The 16872-nt window shown below is 40.8% G+C and overlaps 3 protein-coding genes across 3 annotated transcripts in view; 2 read left to right on the plus strand and 1 right to left on the minus strand.

Annotated features, from left to right (window-relative positions):
- The window catches only part of LOC120611138 (keratin-associated protein 9-2-like), a 30702-nt gene that overhangs the window by 5320 nt on the left and 8510 nt on the right, over window positions 1–16872 (minus strand). The gene's annotated exons all lie outside the window — the stretch shown is intronic.
- Window positions 5349–11553, plus strand: LOC120611277 (keratin-associated protein 9-1-like). The gene is made up of 5 exons (XM_039873784.1): window positions 5349–5578; window positions 5702–5791; window positions 5924–6013; window positions 11326–11415; window positions 11463–11553. The coding sequence occupies exons 1-5, from the start codon at window positions 5349–5351 to the stop codon at window positions 11551–11553; spliced, it is 591 nt and encodes a 196-aa protein (XP_039729718.1).
- LOC120611278 (keratin-associated protein 9-4-like) overlaps window positions 16667–16872 on the plus strand; it is a 651-nt gene continuing 445 nt past the window's right edge. The window contains exon 1 of the mRNA XM_039873785.1: window positions 16667–16872. This exon is cut by the window's right edge and continues 445 nt beyond it. Coding sequence (XP_039729719.1) covers window positions 16667–16872 — 206 coding nt within the window.

Genomic DNA, 16872 nt, shown 5'->3' on the forward strand with positions numbered 1-16872 from the left:
ATGTGACAATTGAAGGAAATGGCATGGAGTGTACATGGGACTTTGCTGTATTTCCCCCCGACTTCCTGTGACCATATAGTTATTCAAAATTAAATGTAAAATGAGGCTGATTGGAGGTAAAAGGGAGAAAGGCTTTATTTGTCTACCATGCAACTTCATCTCATTGACTCTTCATGACCACTTTACCTCATCTAGCACCCCACAACACACAGATGAGGAGGAAAAAGTCAAAAGTAGCAGAGAAATGAATATACTAGAAAAGTTCTAGTCATAAGGTCAGAAAACCCAGCTGGCTGCCTGTGTTTCCTAGGAGAGCTCAGGGGGTACAGTATATACTAAGGTAATAAGGAATGAACAAGTAAGGAGGTCAGAACATCACTGAGCAATTCGTAGTGTCCATTCTCTAAAGTCGGAGTTGTTGTAGGGAATATTGTTACAGAACTGAGCTTTCTGGGAGTCTTGGAGATGATAATATTCCTGAATAGCAGAGGCTAGGTGGCAGCATTTAACTATAATTAATGTGGATATAATTATGTGATGGAGAGCAAGTTTGGAATAACAACCAGGGCAGAGTGATGTGCAACTCACAGGGATCTATTCATATGAAAAATAGAATATGTTTTCCCACAGAATAGGACACACAAGGCTAACAAGGACAGCTCTGTGTGTGTATGTGTGAGTATTTATAAGAGCTTAAGAATAAATGAGCTAAAGGCTGAGGTCAGTGATCCTGATGGAAAATCATGATCCCTCACCTAGTCTCCAGAACCGAGCCATTGACCCATTGAAGGAGAGGCCAGTAGCCCAGGACAAAGACCACAGAGGTATAGATAGTAGTAATCTTTTTTAGTCCATTCCCCAAAATATCTGTAGCCATTTCTTCAGGAGAAACTGGAACACCCCTATATTTGGATGCTGTTGGATAACAGATCTGACCGTGGGAAACCCAGATACCAACATGGCCCCTTATTAAAATACATTAATCCAGTAACCCAGGGATGTAGGAAGAGTCGCCCCACTCACCTTCACTCCCAGCGATCCATTTGAGGGAATTTATGCTTCCCTCCCCTGTAAGCTCTGGGCATCTAGAGGTTCCGGCTCTAAGAGGGAAAAGTTACCTATAAGGGGACATGGTAAGGGTCTGATTGGAATCAAAACTGTGGCAGTCGGCTCATCTCTTTGTGCTTCTAGTGCCAGGTGATCAGAGGGCAAAGAAAGGAGCAATAGGGACAAGCAGGGATATATTTAACAGTTAGGGGAACCCCTAGAGGCTTTCTTGATATTCCAATTTCCAGTTTTCATTGCAAATGAGCAAGCACACCAGCTGTAGTCTGATAAGGATGTAGTAACCAAGGTCTCAGAACACTCGGGGACGAGGATCTCAATTCCTCCACTAGGCAAGTCACCTAGACGCGCAGAAGTGTTTCTCGCTAACCCTCTTGTTATTTTCTCTATAAATTTGACCAACCAGTTGGAGTGACCTTAACTAGAGAAATACGTGGGCCTGAACAGTTACAGAGATAGACTGTGGTATCCTATCCAGATCACTTTTGGACCAGACAGCAGGACTTTTCTTGTTGCTGTTTAAATTATTTTCCATAATCACTGGGGAATTGTAAATGTTATGCATGTTTAGGAAATAAGTGGTTTGTATTTCTCTTAATTAAAAATAATTCATAGAAACCTTTTCAGATAAAAGGAAGGTGGTCACATCATCAGCATCGTTCCTACTTTGATCATACTCTGGTCATGTGATATAGTCCCTGATGGCCTCGTAAGGGTCACTACATGTGTCCTCCCCAGTTCTGTTTCTTCATTTTCACTCAGTTTGGGAAGTATCCCCATGAAGAGGGGCATGATGCTGATATGTTCACAGTGACAAACTGAACCCATGCCCGTGTCCAAGTCTGTTTCGCCACAAAAGCCAGTTTCTAACCAGCACAGATATCTCTCTGGAGCCACCTACCCCACCTGCGTGTCCCAGGTCTGCCACAGACATTTAGGCACGGTTTTTTTTTTTGCATAATCACTTCCCTATGCATAGCAGAACGAAAGCAGGTGGGCAGGAGCAGAAGCTGAGACTGAGAGAGCATCAGTCATTTGACTTCCTGCATGACTAATGGAGTCAATACTTGAATGTAAGATCCGACACCATAAAACTCCTAGAAAAAAACGTAAGCTCCTTGACATCGGTCCTAGCAATGGTTTTTTGGAACTGACAGCACTGCAAAGGCAACAAAATAAACCAGTGAAATTACATCAGACTAAAAAGCTTTTATACAGCCAAAGAAAGCATCATCTAAATAAAAGGTGCCCTGCTGAATGACAGAAAATATTGCAAATCATATATCTGATAAGGGTTTAATATCCAAAATACATACAATTCGACAGCAAAATATCAAACACTCTGATTAAACGACGAGCAGAGTATCTGAATGATCATTTTACAGAAGACGACATGTAGGTGGCCAACAGGTACATGCAAAGGTGATCAACAACACTAATCATCAGGGAAATGCAAATCAAAACCACAATGAGACATCATTTCATACCTGTCACCATGATGATTTGTGGGGATGTAAATGGATGCAGCCACTATGGAAAACAGAATGGAGGATCCTGTGAAATCTTGCCATCTGCAACAACGTGGATGGACCTAGAGCGTATTATGCTAAGTGAAACAAGTCAGGCAGAGAAGGTCGAATAGTGTATGATTTCACGTATGTGTGGAATCTAAAAAACAAAATAAATGGACAAACAAAGTGAAAAACCCATAGATACAGAGACTATTTTGAAGTCCACCAGGTGGGAAGGAGGTGGAGAATGGGTGAAAAGGGGACGGGATTGAGATGTACAAATTGCTCGTTATAAAGAGTCACAGGGATGTAAAGTACAGCGCAGGGAATATAGTCAGTAATATTGTAATGACTATGTAGGGTGTCAGATGGGTACTGTGCTTATTGGGGTGATTGCTTCGCCGGTTATGTAGATGTCTAATTGCTGTGTTGTACACTTGAAACTAATGTAATATTATATGTCAACTATAACTGAAAAATTAAAAATATTAAAAACTATTAAAAATAGAACTACTTTATGATCCAGCAATTCCACTTTTGAGTATTTGTCTGAAGTAAACAAAACACTAACTCAAAAGGATTTATACATCCACATGTTCACTGCTGCATTATTTACAATAGTGATGATGTGGACACAACATAAGTGTCCACTGATGTAAGAATGGATGAGGAAAATGTGAGATCTATTCTCTATCTCTGTATCAAATTAAAAATATATTTATATATATAATAAAATATTATTCTGCCATAAAAAGAAGGAAATCTTTCCATTTGTGTCAACTGAATGGACCTTCAGGGCATTATGCTAACTGAAAGAAGTCAGACAGAGAAAGACAAATACCATGTGATCTCACTTATATGTTGATTGTAAAAGCAAAAAAGTGACTTCATCGATACAGAGAACACATTGTTAGTTGCCAGAGGTGGGGATGGGTTGGTAGGCGAAATGGGGAGAAGGTGTCAAAGATACAAACTCTCAGTATTAACATGAATTAGTCATGGGCATGGAATGTGTAGCATAGTGGCTATAGTTATGAATAATGTATTTCATATTTAAAAGTTGCTCAGAGAGTAGATCTTAAACGTCCTCACAAGAAAAAGAATTGTAACTATGGATGGTGACAGATGTTAACTAGACTTACTGTTGTGGTGATTATTTTGTAACATGCATAAATATTGAATCATTATGTTCTACACCTGAAATTAATATAATGATGTATGTGAATTATACTTCAATTTAAAAAAAAAACATGCATCGTTACGTACCAGTAGAACAGAAGGCTCACGATATCAGGGAGAGCAGGTGACATTGCTGGGAGTGAAAAGGTGAAACACCTGTTCTGTTCTTTCTACTACTGTTGACTCTCCGCTCTCACTATGATATGACAATTTCACTCCTACATAGGTACCTAGAAGACAGAGAGAATGGGGCAGAAAAATTTTATGAGATTATGGCTAATAAGTTTCCACATTTGTTGAAATATATAAATGTTCGCAATCAAATATACCTTGGCTATAATCTTATCTGTTTGCCTCAATTTATAAAACAAAGAATGTGCAAGTTTGATGTCTCACCTGAGATCACTGGCCGGAAAATGGGGCTGGAACATTAATGAACTGATGCTCTGAAACCCAGGGCACTGCTTCTGCCTCTGTTCTCCTCTGGTGCCGATTTGCCAACAAAAAAAACAAGTGCCTCCTGTCCTCTACTCAAGTGTCCGTGATAGAACTGGGAAGCATATTTTGAGTAGGTTGCTACAGATATAAATTTTATAGCCTTGAACGAGAGTTTCTGGGAGATCACACAAGGACTCTAGCAGGGCTTCCTTCAATGCAGAACCCATCAGGAGCTGACTTCGCAATGTGATGCAAAAGGGGCGAATCCCCCCGAGTGGGGACTCAAGTCCTACTCTGAGAAAGGGAGGGTCCTTGGCTCAGTGCAGGAAAGAATTCAAGATCCAGCCAGAGTTAGAGACAAAGAAAAGTTTGTTAGGGAAGGAATAACACTCCATAGACAGAGCATGGTCTTCTTGCAGAGTCTGAGAATGAGACCCCGAGTGTTTGGGGAATTGGGTTTCTATCTGTCCCTTAGTTTCTATGAAAAATGGCTGATTATAGGGAGTAAATAAAGAATGGAATGAATGGTTGGGTTTATCTTTAACTTGTGCAAGGTATGGCTTAAAGCTTTGTTTTCCTGTTTCCTTTTATGGTTTGGGTAGAGTTGTTAGTAATCTCAGCTGGAATCTTCCTTTGTACTGTAGGTTCCCTTGGTCTGCTCCTAGGGCTGGTCAGCCAGGTTCCTGGGTCCAGCAGCACGAAACAGGCTCTGGATTCAAGTTGGTTTATTATTTGGTCAATCTGTCTAGTTCTCATGCCTCTTTCCTCTACTAAAGTCACATCCTATTCTAAGAAACAAAACTGAGAAGAGATAACTGCTCGGACCTTCGCTAAGGCAGCAGGAACTGTCACATGACCAGAGATGCTGCTGAGATGATTCCTGACTGTCTCATTTCTGGACACGGTTGTGAATACTGTTCTCAATTAAGGGAAATATCAAACAGTAATTTACAGAAGCCTCAGAACACAAAGGGAACAACTTCCTCCTTGACAATTTCCCGGTGATTACAAAAACAACATAAATAACAACAAGGAAAGTCCTCCTTATTGGTCCCAACATTTGGGGTCCAGAGTATAAAAGCCCCAGAACAGAAGGGGTCACCAAATCTGAGAAACTCACCTCTGAACAGAAACTCACCTTCCACCCCTGACACCATGTGCTGCTCCCCTTGCTGCCAGCCTACCTGCTGCAGGACCACCTGCTGCCGGACCACTTGCTGTGGGTCCAGCGGCTGTGGGTCCAGCTGCTGTCAGCCTTGCTGCCGCCCTTGCTGTGTGTCCAGCTGCTGCCAGCCTTGCTGTCGCGTGTCCAGCTGCTGCCAGCCTTGCTGTCCAACCTGCTGCTCGACCACCTGCTGTAGGACCTCCTGCTGTCAGCCCTTGCTGTGGGTCCAGCGGTGGTCCAGCGGCCATGGGTCCAGCTGCTGGGGTCCGCTATGCCAGCCTGTTGTCGCCTTGCTGTGTGTCCAGCGTTCGCCAGCCTTGTTGTCGCCTCTTGTTGTGTCCAGCTGGCCAGCCTGCTGTCGTTCTTGGGCCAGCTGCTGCCAGCCTTGTTGTGCCCCTGTGTCCAGCTGCTGCCAGCCTTGCTGCCGCCCAACCTCTAGACCTCTGCTGTCAGGGACCACCTGCTGTGTCAATTTGCTGTGGGTCTGTGGCTGTGGGTCCAGCGGTTGTGGGTCCAGCTGTTGCCAGCTTGCTGTCGCTCTTGTTGGGGTCCAGTGCTGTCGCCTTTGCTGTGTGTCCAGCTGCTGTCGCCCTTGCTGTGTGTCCAGCTGCTGCCGCCCTTGCTGTGTGTCCAGCTGCTGCCAGCCTTGCTGCTGCTGATCACCTTGTCAGAGAACCACCATCTGTGAACAACACCTTCTGACTTGCCATTCTGGAAACAAATTTACATCCTAGACTGTGGAGAATCAGCACTGTTTTCCATTATTTCTGTGACTCATCTGCCTGATGAAAGCATCTGAATCGGCTTGCTGGAGTGCAGAGGACTTCCCCCATTTCTTCCTCCTGTGTATATGGACCATGTGCCAGCTTCGCACATCCTCCATCTGTACTTATTGTCTTGGCTTTGACTTTGATGTGAGGATCACCCAGTCTCTTTAAGTAATTTAGTCAAACAAACATCATAACTGTGTAATAGTTTTTGCAACTGATAAATCATCTTCATAATCATATTTTATTTTCACTGCACTCATGGTTCTTGTATCAGACTTTTTCTTCTAGGATCATTTAGACATTTCTTTGTAGATGCAGGTATCTTACCTATGTGTTTCTTAATAAATTCGATACCATAATTCATCCATACTGTGTTTGATTTATTGTAAAGAATTCCTGATGTAGGAATTTAAATACATATTACATACTTACATGTATTATCGATTCTGAACATCGAAATCATTCCCATAATAATTATCTCCATTTTTTTAGAAAAAACAAACAAAACATTTTTTTGTGCACTGTCACATAGCTGATGTGGACAGACTCAGATCCAGGATGTGGTCTTGTGTTCCTGCTCAAAGGCACTTACCTTTACATCCAAAGAAGTAGGGGTCTGGGCTTCGGGTTACTATACGCTCGGCAAGCTCTGGTGCTGTCGCTGCTCAGTTATGGCTGTCGCTGGGCGTGGACACACCCTGAGACGGCCCAGTGAAACCCTGAGTTCCAGACGTACTTCTCCCTGCTCTCTACTCTCCACAGTCATTACTTCTCACCAAACAATATCTACATTCGAGGAGTCCAAACTGGCCAGATGATAGTTGAAAACTAGACTATGTCCCCTGACAGAGGACTAAAACCTTCAATTCAGGAGCGCTAAAGCCATGGTGAAATGGGAAGCAGGGATTTCCATGTACGTTACAGGGGGTTAACATGAGAGGGTCACTCCTATTTCTACACGTCACTTTCTGAACCCATGCTTACTACCTTTTGTGGATATAAGTGGTCCTATGTATATGTCAACCATATAATGGCCATTGGACCAAGGTATATACCACATCCAGAAGACCACATCTCAACCCGCAGGTTGTCATCTCTAAGCTGATGTCTTTGCTGCACATCTAAGAGATCATTCCAAGTGTTTATCAGGCCAGCACTTTCTCTGTCATGTGATGGATGGTACGACAAGTAGATCCACGGTCATGTACCTAATGTTGACCTTGTTCTTCATAAAATGGGCCCCTAGGTCCAAAGCAATGCTATCCAGGATCCTGTGACAATAACACTGTAAGCCGGTGGGTAGTACTGCAGACGGAGAAGACAATTCCATTTACAAAACATGCAATCCCAGTAAGGGAGAAGTGCTGTGTCTCAATGTGGAAGTGGTCTGATGTAGAACACTTGGCTCCGTGTGGGAGCCATCGAAATCATTCCCACAATAATTATCTCCATGAGTGCAGTGTTTTCCCATGAGTGATATCATCCATGAGCACACAACACCATTCTCTGCCTCTGCCTACGACACGTACAGCAGAGGCAACCATGGGGAAAGGAGCCTGTGCTGTTGGTGCACACACCCTCTGTCCCTGCCACCGTGGCTGCTCTGCCCATGCTGTCTTGGGCAAGTGTTGGAGCACGTGAGGAGGAGGCAGGATGAGTTATCCCAAACTCGTATTTCTCCAGAGCGTCTGAAGTGGTTTCCGGAGGGACCTGGCGTGGCACGACAAGGAGGAAACTCTGTCTGCCTATACACCGTGTCCCTCGAAGTGATTCTTCTCCAAATCTCTTTATCTTCCAATCTTGCTCCTTCCAGACAGGAGACTAAACAATCAGGCCTTTCACCATTGGCAAAGAGCCAGTGGACATCATTTCCTTGGGTGACTTTTTCTCCAATTATATATCCATTGTGCCACTCACAGTTCTTTCCACTGGGAATATGTCCTCTTTTCACTGCCTTTGGATAGCAGGAGTTGTTGGTCTGTTGTAGGAATAATTCTCTGAGTGGCATAACAGCTCCTGCTGGGCTATCAACCGAGGAAGTGTAAGTACTGCTTGTTCACATATTCCAATAAATTTGTTTTTTGCAGATAACAAAGGAAATTGCGCTAAGAATCATCACTCATATGTTCTTTAGTCATTGAGGTCAGCACTAGACTCTGCTCTTCTCCCTGGATGCGATACAGCTTCTTGTTAACACCTTGGTGTGGATATTTATAACTTGTAAGGTTGAGGTTAGTTTGCGTTACATCAGAGACTCGAGATAAATAAGAGACAATATCATAGATTATTGAAGGGGAAAAAAAGGGAAACTATTCTCTACAAAAATAAGTTTGGTGAATAGTTTTGTTCTATGATATGCCTTGAAAATATAAAAATTGTGGGCTCTCCAGGAAGGTATCTGACTATATACTGGCTAATTCAGTAAATGAGGAAAAAAAAAAGAGAAACCCATGGGTGGATTAACCCATGGGTGGACATAATATGTAAGATGGTAGTGGGAGATAGAATATATGAATAAGAATTCATGAGTTGGCCTAAGTGTACTCTGTATTTTCGTGCAAACATAGCACTCATAGGTGGCAGACAGGAATTTGAGGATTCTTTCATATGATTAAAATCCCATAACTAAAATCTATTGTCTTTTGCTTTCACAGTACAGAACTTTTGGTTGAAGGTAAAATCAGTGTTCAGTAGATGCATGATCTTTGTGGGATCTTACTTCTGACAGTGGATAATGCAAACAAGAAGTATCTTACATAATTGGCAAAGATACAAGTAATAAGAAAAACAAGTGTCCACAGATTCCATTAAACCAGAATCTAGTAACATCTATAATATTTAGAGGAACTACTCTGAACTTCATCTTTACAATGAAGATCAAATGGCATAATCCTTGGGGAAAATAAGCATTGTAAAATTCATTCAGTCATCAGAAAAATGCTGTGCATAATCAGAAGTGCATTCCATGAGGTGAGAAAGCACATGCCTGAGGCTAGAATAAATGTGATTCTGCAGCACAGACCATCGAGAGACAAGGTGTCTAATAGGAGGAGAAATGGCCATGCAATGCCATTCTGACATGTCTATTCACAAGTGATTCCAATGAATAAAAGATACAGGAGGCCGGGGAAAGGTGCATATTCACATAAAGAAGAGCTGTTTAGGCTACCATGTATGGGCTACCATAGGTGTAAGAAGTTATGTCACTAGAGACATCAAAGCATCAATGAAACAATCAGTTGTCAGATACTGGGATATTGTATTTTTCATTTTCTGTGTCTGTGAGTGAAATTTATCAGGAAACTCTGAGGGTCCCTTTCATTACTGAGTCTCATTGAGGTCCATAAATTTTCATCTTGTTCAAACACTATAACTGTTTGATTGCTGACATTGCTGTCACCCTTAAAAGTCCACAAACATTCAAAGGCATCACAGTAAAACAAATTCTACAGGTGCCATGAAAATGTGTTATCCATTCACCTAGGATAAAAAAAAAAAGCTCTTTCCTAAAATTGTTTCACTTTGATTTTTATACTTTTGACAAAAAAATGAGGGTCTGGATTTCATTCCTGCAGACTCAGACATCTCATCTCATTTACACAGAAAGGATAAGTCTCCTACTTGGAGCATAACAACTTTATCCATCCTCATAAACTAATAGGCCAAATTAGTAGTTTCGATTGTAACTGTAATAAGTGTCGTATTGCAGTCTGCTTGACTAGACATTTCTCTGTGCACAAATGCCCAAAAGAGTAGTCAAATAATAAAAGGAAGGTTATTTCCTGAACAAAGAATCAGAAGAAATAATTTGGAACAACAGAATGTTTCGTGGCATTACCAGCATTCATGGCAAACACGTGGTCTTGCAAACTCTAAGAAACCGGAAGACCATAGGTAGCCCACTCACCCATGCAGAGCTAGCTGTGCATGGCCCACCTTCACCTGTGTGCCTCTCTTGACCCTAAACTCCCATGGTTGATGACCCTACCCCCATTTATGAAACAGACATTCATTTCTAGAAGTCCTCTACTGGGCGAATAGACATTCTGCTCATCTTGATGATAACCTTTCTCATTAAAGTGCCTTGCATAAACTGGTTCTGCTGCTACTTGTGTCTTTCAGGTCAACTTCAAAAGGGCAAGCTCTCATCTGTGGATGATAGAACTGTGCATGTAAAATGTCCAAAAAACTTTATTGATAAACTTTAGAAATAATAGGGGAGTTTGGTTACGAGATCATACATTCACTTGAATTGTTTTTGTTTATGTCAGAAACGGTTACAAATTAACATTTTAAATTGTAACATATACCAGAATAAAAAAATGAAATACCCAGGATAAAATCCCTGAGCGATTCTCTATGCAATTCTACTTGAAGATGTTCATCCAACAGAAATGTTGATATATGTTTCCCAAAGGACCTGCACTAAAACACTCATAGCAGCCCTGTTTTTATTAGTCTCAAACTACAAACAATCCACGTATGTATCAGTGAACAAATGAATTGTGTCCTATTCATTCAGCGAAAGACTGTTTAGCAAGGAGAATGAACTACAGATAATTACATGGGTAAGTCTCAGAATCATCATGTAAAGAGCACATAGCATATTCTATACTATTTTATTCATAGAAAGTTTAAAAACAGCTTAAACTTACCTATCTTTGGGAATGAGTGAGTGGTATAATTTGAAGGGAAGGGGATAAATCATATTTTTTAATGTGGTAATGGGTGTGTTCACTTTGAGATCATTTTACCGGTTGGAAATTAATAACAATTTACCAAGTTGAAAATTGTATATTTTGACACTTTTAAAAATGAATGTTAATCCACAAAAACATCTTGAACATGTTAATACTCAAAGCTACTTCAGGTATCATCTCTCCTAGTCGAACTAATTCATTTAAAAGAAAGAAAACTAGTTCTTTTTTTATTGAGTTATCCTCAATAAAGAAATAGATTAAGCACTTATTTTGAAAGGACTCAGCATTTAGGGAACTACTTCCTGTTTATGATTCCCCAAGTGACTGTGGAAAACAACATAAACAAAAAACAAGGAAAACCTTACTCATTAGTGCCAACTTCTGGGACCGCATGTGTAATATCTCCACAAGAGAAGCAGTCATTAGATTCTAGAAAACTCACCTCTGAACAGAAAACTACCATCCACCACTGACAGCTTGGGCTGCTCCCCATGCTACCAGCCCACCTGCTGCAGTGCTACCTGCTGCCGCCCTTGCCATGTGAGCTGCTGCTGGCCTTGCTGCTGTAGCACTCCATGCTGCTGTGGGTCCAGTGGCTGTGGGTCCTGATGCTGCCAGTCTTGCTGCTACCCAGCCTGCAGTCAGACCCCTTGCGGCAGAACCACCTGCTGCTGCCCTTGCTGTGTGATCAGCTGTTGCCAGCCATGCTGCTGCTGATTGCCTAGCCAAAGAATGACCAACTGGACACAATACTTTCTGTTATCTGATTTGTCATTTGGCACAAATTCACATCCTTGACTTTGATGAGAACCAGCATGTTATCACCTAATTTCTGTTATTCATGATTACTTTGAAATGTCTCCCTATATGCTTTTTAATACAATCTATATCTATTTTATTCCATATTGTATTGTCTTTTACTGTACAGAATTTCTGATGTAGGAAATCATATACCCATTGCGTACCCTCCATGTGCAGTCTCTGCTAGAGTAAAAAACAAACTTCTGCGAATTATTATCTACATTTTTAGATAAGAAAATATCATTGTGCGATGTCACGCAGCTAATAATGGACAGACCTAGATCCCGGTTGGGGTCTTCTGTTCCTTCTGCAGGGCACCTATGTTTACATATCAATACAAGTGTTAAAGAAATTGAGTACTAAGATCTAGCAAGATGTGCGATTGATTTTCTACTTCAACAATAAAAAAAATAATCTCTGTTTACAAGTCAGTGTCCCACATCTCAGCATCTGCAGCTCCATGTTAAATAGGAGGGACTGCATTTCAGAGCTTTCATGAAGGTGGGGAACCCTTCCTGTCTCAGGTGCTATCAGGCCACTCATACAATTCATCTGTATCCAATAACTTTTGAAAAGAGAATAAAAATAAACAATTTTTTTAAATAAGAGAAATTAGAAATGAAAGAAGACATTACAACTGATATCACAGAAATACAATCGATAGCTCGTATGAGACTAATATGAACAACTATACGACAACAAAATTGGACAATCTAGAAGATAGGAATAATTTCCTAGAAACAAAAACTACCAAAAATAATTGGTAAAGAAATAGAAAACCTGAACAGAGTGATGCTAGTAACAAAACTGACTACATAAGAAGAAACCTCCCAAAATACAAAAGTCCAGGAGCAGATGGCTTTACCAGTGAATTCTACCAAGCATTTTAGGAAGAATTCATACCAATCTTTCTCAAACTCCACCATGTTATAGAAGAGGAGGGAATATTTCTTTTTTCTAAGGCCAGAATGAACCTGACACCAAAACCAGACAAGGACATCACAAGAAAGTTATGTGCCAATATCTCTAATAAAAATATATTTGGAGAAAATCTTCAAAAAATATTAACAAAGAGAATTCAACAAAACATTAAAAGAGTCATACTCCATGATCAAGTGGCATTGATTCTAGGTATGTGAGAATGGTACATCATCTGCACGTCAGTGTAATATACTGCATTAACCAAACGAAGGACAAATACAATAGGATCATCTCAATAGAGGCAGAAAAAGCATCGAACAAAATTCAACATTCACTTACGCTAAAAATCGCAACAAAGTGGGTATAGAGGGGACACACCTCAATATAATAAAGACTATATATGACAAGCCCCCAGGTAATTTCATACTCAATGGTGATAACCAAAAGGCTTTTTCTCTAAGATCAGGAACAAGGCAAGAATGTTCAATTTCCCCACTCTAATTCGACGTTATTGCTAGTCCTAGCCAAAGTAATTAGTAAGGAAAGAGAATTGAAGTCATTCAAATCTAAAAGGAAGCAGTAAAATTGATTTTATTTGCAGATGACATAATATTATATAGAGAAAAACCTAAAGATTCTACCAAAAACAAGGAGTTAATATCCAAAATATATAAAGAACTCATACAACTCAACAATAAGAAAGAAACAAACAAACCAATGAACAAATGAGTAGAGGGCCAAAACAGGCAATTTTCCCAACAAGAAATGGAGACAGCCAACAGATATATGAAAATATGCTCAACTCCATTAGCTACTAGGGGAATACAAATCAAAAGCACAAGAAGATACCAGCCAATACATGTTAGAATGGTTATTATCAACAAGACAAGTGATAACAAATGTTGGAGAGGTTGTGGAGAAAAAGGAACCTCATACACTGCTGGTGAGAATGAAAATTGGTAGTCATGATGAAAAATGGTATGGAGGTTTCTCAAAAAATTAAGAATAGGGTTACCATAGGATCCATCAATATGTCTTCTGGGTAGATAACCCCCAAATTTGAAAACATTTATTCGTAAAAATACATGCATCTTTATGTTCATTGCAGCATTATTCACGGTGGCCAAGACAAAAAAAAAAATCTGAAGTGTCCTTTGATAGATGATTGGATAAATAATATGTGTACATATCTACAATGGAATACCCCTCAGGCATAAGAAAAGATGAAATACTGCCATTTGTGACAGCATGAATGGATCTTGTGAATACCATGCTAAGCCAAATAAGTCAGATAGGAAAAGTCAAGAACCATATGATTTCACTCACATGTGAGATACAAAACTAAAAGCAACAAGTGAACTAACAAGAAACAATCATACAAAAACTCATAGACGGAGACAACAATATGGTGGTTACTAAGGAAGAGTGGGGGTGGGAGGGTTTAGAGAAAGGTAAAAGGGTCAAATATATGGTGACTGAAGGAGATCTTGGCTTCAGGTAGTGAACACACAATGCGATATACAGATGATGTATTATAGAATCGTATGGTGAAACCTGTATAATTGTATTAAACACTGTCACCACAATCAATTTAATAAAATAAAAAACTACTTCTAAAAATATAAAAAGAACTCACAGAACTCCATCATAAAAACAAACAAACCCAAACAAATTTTTTAAAAAAGGGAAGAGGATCAGAAGAGACATTTAGCCAAGAACACATACAGGTGACCAGGAGGCACATGGAAAGGTGCTCGACAACTGTAATCATCAGGGAAATGCACATTAAAACCAAAATGACATATCACCTCACAACTGTGATGATAATGATAATAATAAAAAAGAAACGAGATAACAAGTGTTGGTGAGGATGTAGAGACAAGGGAACCCTTGTGCACCATTGGTGGGAATATAAGTAGGAAACACCATGATGGTACACAGTGAAGGGGGCTGTACTCAAAAGTTAAAAATAGGTCTATCTTCTGACTCAGCAATGCCACTTCTGAGTGTTTATCTGAAGAAAACAAGAACACTAACTAGAAAAGATATATGCACCCACATGTCCATTGCAGCATTATTTACAATAGCCAGGATATGAAAACAACCTAAGTGTCCATTGATAAGTGAATGGATGAAGAACATGTGGAATGGACTATCATTCAGACACAAAAAAGAAGAAAAGCTTTTCATCCGCCACAATGTGGACCTTGAGGGCGTTATGCTAAGTGATATAAGTTAGGCAGAGAAAGATAAATATGAAACAATCTTACTTGTACGTGAAATACATTTAAAAAAACTAAGCTTATAGATACAGAAAACACTTTGGTGGTGGTGGGGGGTGAGGGTGAGTGAAATGGTGAAGGGGTAGAAGACACAAACTTCTGTTATGAAAAAATTGGTCATGAGAATGCAAGGTACAGCATGGGAGTATAGTTAATAATACTTTAATGCATATTTCAAAGTTGCTAAGATAATAGATCTTAAATTTCCTCATCACAAAGAAAAAATTTGTCACTATGAATGCTGATGAAGAGGACCTGATATAAGGACCTCCTGTCCAGAAGAACTGACACGAAGAATGTGACATAAAAGAGCTATCTCAGAGTAGAACACAGGATTAATTCAAGCATAGCCCCTCCCTGTACTCAGAAGTCAAAAATGGCTGCTTGGTCAGCAGCCCCAAGGAAGACAACGAACAAAGGACTCTGGGCAAATCTGCTCCGAAGAACATTTTCTGCTGTTCCCATGAGCCGTGTATGCTCCTTTGGCTGTTCCCGTGGACATTATCAGCCTGCTCCTATATAATTGGTGCTCCCAAGATACCCAGGGAGCCCGCCTATGACTATGGAAATTGCAACCCTCTAACAGCCACTCATTCTATTTAGCTCGACGTCTGTGTCGATCTTTTGGCTGTGAGTGGCTCAGGTGGCAAGAGTCCGGGGCTCAGTTTCTCTCCAGTTTCAACGACAGATGTTAACTAAACTTACTGTGGTGATCATTTTGCATATTTATGATTACAAATCATTATGTTGTACACCTGAAACTAATATAATGTTATGTATCAATTATATCTCAATGAAAAAAGCAGCATAGATACATACCAGTAGAATTCAAAATCTCACATAATGTCAGGGATAGAAGGTGACTCTGCTGGTAGTGAATGTTGAGACTCTGTTCTCTTCTTTTTACTACTAATGACTCCATACTTTACTGCGACATGTAATTTCACTCGCATACGTGTAAGTGGAAGACAGAAAGAATGGGGCAGAAAAAGCATTTAAGAATTTATGGCCGACCACTTTCCACATTTATTGAAATATTAACACAACATAAGATTTATACAGCAAAAATACTTTGGCCAAAATAGTAGCTCACTGGTCTGCCTCAATTGATAAAACAAAGTCTGTACAAGGTAGGCTGTCTCACATGGATCACTGACTCAGCTGGAACATTAATGGATTGATGCTCTGAAACCCAGAGCACTGCTTCTGCCCCTACTCTCCTGTTTCGGTCTGATTTGTATATGAAAATCCATGTGCCTCCTGTCCTCTACCCAAGTGTCTCCGGTAGACTGGGACACACAATTGAGTAGGTGGCCATAGACAGACACGTGCTAGAGCCTCGCATCAGACTGTCTGGGGGCTCACACGCACACTCAAGCACAGCTTTGTGAAACACAGAACCCAGCAGCTCCTGAGCTCTCTGGGCACTTGACACCTAAGTGTGGCCAAAGGAGCAAAGCTGAGAAGGGACAGCTGTTCTGACTTTTTCTTATCCAGCAAGAAGTATCACATGACTACATGATGTCACATGACCAGAAATGTTGCTGAGAATGATTCCTGTCTGTCTCATTTCTGAAAATCATTCTTAAGTAATGTTCTCAATTAAGAGAAAGATCAAACAGTAATTTACAGAAGCCTCAAAACACAAAGGGAACAACTTCCTCCTTGACAATTTCCCAGTGACTACAAAAACACTGTAAACAACAACAAGGAAAGTCCTGCTTATTGGTCCCAACACTGGGGGTCCAGGGTATAAAAACCTAAGAACAGAAGGGGTCAGTAGAATCTGAGAAACTCACCTCTGAACAGAAACTCACCTTCCACCCCTGACACCATGTGCTGTTCCCCTTGCTGCCAGCCCACCTGCTGCAGGACCACCTGCTGCCAGCCCACTTGCTGTGGGTCCAGTGGCTGTGGGTCCAGCTGCTGCCAGCCTTGCTGTCGCCCTTGCTGTGTGTCTAGCTGCTGCCAGCCTTGCTGCCGCCCAACTTGCTGTCAGACCACCTGCTGCAGGACCACCTGCTGCCAGCCCACCTGCTG

Source organism: Pteropus medius, unplaced genomic scaffold (assembly GCF_902729225.1).
Source record: "Pteropus medius unplaced genomic scaffold, Ma_sr-lr_union100, whole genome shotgun sequence".
Lineage (NCBI taxonomy): Eukaryota > Metazoa > Chordata > Mammalia > Chiroptera > Pteropodidae > Pteropus > Pteropus medius.

Bases quoted from the DNA above. Each gene is read 5' to 3' on its own strand.
- LOC120611277 (XM_039873784.1), top strand. From the start codon at position 5,349: ATGTGCTGCTCCCCTTGCTGCCAGCCTACCTGCTGCAGGACCACCTGC. The intron at 5,792-5,923 runs CTCTAGACCTCT...GTGCTGTCGCCT, and splicing joins CAGCCTTGCTGCCGCCCAAC to TTGCTGTGTGTCCAGCTGCT. The intron at 6,014-11,325 runs CTGATCACCTTG...CTCCCCATGCTA, and splicing joins TGCTGCCAGCCTTGCTGCTG to CCAGCCCACCTGCTGCAGTG.